General features: G+C 34.9%; 1 protein-coding gene across 1 annotated transcript; it reads left to right on the plus strand.

Annotated features, from left to right (window-relative positions):
* Positions 1–1,208: 1,208 nt before the first annotated feature.
* Positions 1,209–1,678, plus strand: LOC132054629 (uncharacterized). Its single transcript, XM_059446605.1, has one exon. The coding sequence runs from the start codon at positions 1,312–1,314 to the stop codon at positions 1,519–1,521; it is 210 nt and encodes a 69-aa protein (XP_059302588.1). The 5' UTR covers positions 1,209–1,311; the 3' UTR covers positions 1,522–1,678.
* Positions 1,679–3,907: the final 2,229 nt, after the last annotated feature.

Here is a 3,907-nt window from a genome sequence, read left to right on the forward strand (position 1 = left end):
TTAGGGGACATGCAGTTAATTAGGGGGGTTTATTTAGGCTAGTTGAAATGCAGATCTTTTTTTTTTTTTTTTTTTTTTTTGGGGGACTTTTCCTTATTTAGTATTTTTTTTTGTCTAAAATTAACTAGTTTTAAAATATATAAAAAAATGTTAAATAGCTAATAAATATACTAAAATCACTAGCTTATTTATTAAAACTTATATTAGAGGAAAACATAGTTTTTGTAAATTTTCTTTTCTTTTTTGACAAATGAAAACAAGACTTATCCTAAAATGTGACTCTATTTTTATGGATTTTTTTTTTTTAAAAAAAAAACTTACTAAAAATGATATAAAACCAAAATATTTAATAACGACCTAAAAGAAATATTTAAACGCCAAAAAGGTGTAAAAACTTAATTTCCTTGCAAAATTAGGTGTTCACAAGATCTAGATCTGTCCCTTTCATTTCTTTCAAACTTTTAGCCACTTTTTTTTTTAATCTTTAGCTTTTAACCTCACTTTCCCCATTTCTTTCCTCTGTTAAAAGCAACGAGCTTATTACTCTGGCCCAACGTTGATAGCGTTAGTGCTGTTCGTATTGTTAACTCTGGGCCTACTATTCCAGCTTTCTGACCGTGGAAAAGTTAACAGATTTTTATACAAAACAGATTTTTATACAACTCATGCGAGTTGCTTGTTAAATTTATACATAAAAGAGTATTTTAATTACGTGGTATTTATCAAAGACTAAAATAGTCCAACCCCATACATTAAGGGTCATTTTGGTCACTATAACTAGTACTGATTAGTACTATTATTTTACAACAAGAAACAAGACCTTGGACGAAGAAATAAAAATGTAAAGCTAATCTAGAATGCAAAAATTAAACCAAAGAACAAAAGTTAAAAGATTGATAACAAAAAGTGACTGCTATACCCCGTCACGTACAGTCAGCTCTGTCCCTTTCATTTATTTTACTTTTTCTGTTCACTTTTAATTTTACACGATATTTAAGAATTAAAAAATAAAATATATATTTTATTATAATATTTATATTAATTGATGTATAATTATATTAAAATTGGAAAGACGACTTGAACTTAGTAATAAATGGTAAGGATAAAACAAAAAAATAAATTTTTTTCTCTTAATATGCGAAAATGAATAAGTAACCGTAAAAATTATTTTTGAAACAATGAACAAGGAAAAGTGAACTGAGGGAGTACACTTTTAGCCACTTTCTTTCTGGATCTTTGCCTTTTAACCTCACTTTTCCCCATTTCTTTTCTCTATTCAAAGCAACAAGCTAATTACTCTGAGGACTATCAATGGCGGATTGGGGCCCAGTGTTGATAGCGGTGGTGTTGTTCGTTTTGTTGACTCCAGGCCTATTATGTCAAATTCCTGGCCGTGGAAAAGTGGTTGAATTTGGAAACATGCAAACTAGCGGTACTTCCATTTTGGTCCATACTGTAATTTATTTTGGGCTCATCACTATTTTCCTCCTTGCTGTTGGCGTCCATGTCTACATCGATTAAAGTAATTTTTACTTTTACTTGTTGTAAGTTGTAATAAACTCTCTTCAGATTATTGTTTTTCCATTTTCGATTTACTAATATTTTATCAGATTGTATCAATTGGGTTAACTGTTATACTTTAAATGAAGTATGCACTAGTTCTCTAATTTTATCTTCAGTCGGTGCATCAGTATTACAATCTGCAAATAGTGTTTTAACTGTTGTTTTGGAATAAGGGTTCTGCTCCAAATATAGAATGTCATTAATCTAATTATGTAATTTGCTGAATTTTCTTTAATTCCTGTGTCTGAAAAATTAGACTATATATGAAGGAGAATGACTTGTGGTCAATGTAAAGTTTTATAGCCGTAGGTTATTTTCCTAGTGGATTTTTATTTTTACTTTCATTTTGTCTCTGCTTGATATTACCTCTGCCTATACAAAATCTCCAAAGCATAACTATGGTGGATCTCCTGAATATTTGAGATTGAAGAGTTATTGATTGATTATCGCCGCTTATTGTCTTATATGGCTTAATTGACACTTCATTGTTGTTTAATGGCCAAGCCATTCCATTTGGGTATTCCCGCTCCTCCTTGCTATTCGCTTTTCCTTTTTCTCCTTGTTTGAATCTTCGATCTTATCGTATACATCTAGTATCCTGCTCTTGCCTAATAGAGAATGGGCATGATTGTCCCCTTCCATGTTCTACCATCCAACAGACGGGCTATTTTGAGTTCTAGAGATAGGTTGGTAGATAGGAGCAGCCACATCTGATTCTAATTGTACTTTCAAGTTCACGTGTCATACTGACTCTAGAAAACAAGGTTAATTTTTGAATGGTGAATCCACCATTTCCATATGTTTATGTTTTCTTCGAGGATGAAATGAAGACAAGCTGAGGACGGACTGAAAAAAAGTAACGAAACCTACAATGGCTACTGACTTCTCTTTCACTCTCATAAAGCATGTTATGTCTGAATACTAGCAGCTAGTCTCCCATGATGCCTTTCGTATGGGGTTTCCCGTGAGATACCCGCGTGTTACTTATCCTATTTGTCCAAGGGCCTTTGGGCACCATAAGGTAATGTATCACATCTTCTTTAAGTTGAACCACTCTCACTTCTAGAGTGAATGACTTAATTCGCTATGGTCTCTCTCACACACACAACTTTGAAAATTGCAATGACGATACTAATTCGAGTTTCTAGTAGATTCTGAGAAAGCAATCCCTTCTCCCAGATCCACCATTCATCATCAGCAGAATCTCCTCTGCAGGTTGCTGACATAGTTGCTCAGGCAATAAGGGAATCTATGGATCGAGTGAAGTGGGACTATAGAAAGCAAAGTAGATCACTGCTCTTGGTCAGTGAGCCCCAAAGGTGGTGCCGATGCCTAAGCGGTGCCAAATGTAGCCCTTCATATTAGCAGTTCTAGTTTGTAGACTCAGTTGACCTAGAACACAAGCTTTACCAGCCAACGGGTTTGACCTTTGAGCTATGTTGCTCGGACCCTTCACTTTTGCTGCCGTACCCGTGTCCGACACGACACGACACCGACACCGACACCGGATTCGTGTCGGATCTGGTCAAACGACATTGGATACTTTGACCAAATTCATGGACCAATCTGAGAAAAAATTTGAGACTAAATTGAAAGAAACGGAGAGCTCTTGAAGAGTGGACACTTATTGTATCTAGAAGAGTTTCAAGTTAATTAAAAATTAAAATTTAATTATAAATGAAACATAACTATAAAAAATTATTTTTGTTTTTTATGTCTAGGCATAGATTTAGTTATTTTTCTTATAATTTTGAATTGTTTTAGCTGAATCCCTGCACCCGTATCCGCACCTAGATCCGTACCCTCGAATCTTAAAATTTAGATTATGCCGAATCCGACCTCTAGATCCGTACCCGTATCCGACACTCGACACCGAGTCCGAGCAACATAGCCTTTGAGACTCTTTTCTCATACTCTGTGTTCGTCGTTTAAGGCGTATTCCTGTTAGCTCGGTGTGATGGGAGTTTTAGCTATATTTCTATTAACTAGTAAAAAATTAATGTCAGAAATTAGCTTATTGTGCTGTGTCTACTCTGTATCATGTATCTTAGCTGATCGAATGCTGTTCTCCTGGCAAGTTCTTTACCGTTGTATAATTCGGGCATAAGCAACTCATGCTGTTATTGTTGCTCGGAGAGGGGGGTTGGGAGTGCTGGTGGGGGTTAACTAAATAATTCGCATCAGATTCTCAAAGTCACGTTCTTATTTACTGTTGGTAAAACTTCTAGAAATGTACAACCCCAGTGATAAGGACGTGCTTCTTATTTTGCCCTCGGTATGTAAAATAAGATTCAAGGACAATGGGTCAATGACCACACTAGTAATAATATAATAATTCGAAAGA

This window comes from Lycium ferocissimum, chromosome 4, assembly GCF_029784015.1.
Source record: "Lycium ferocissimum isolate CSIRO_LF1 chromosome 4, AGI_CSIRO_Lferr_CH_V1, whole genome shotgun sequence".
NCBI lineage: Eukaryota > Viridiplantae > Streptophyta > Magnoliopsida > Solanales > Solanaceae > Lycium > Lycium ferocissimum.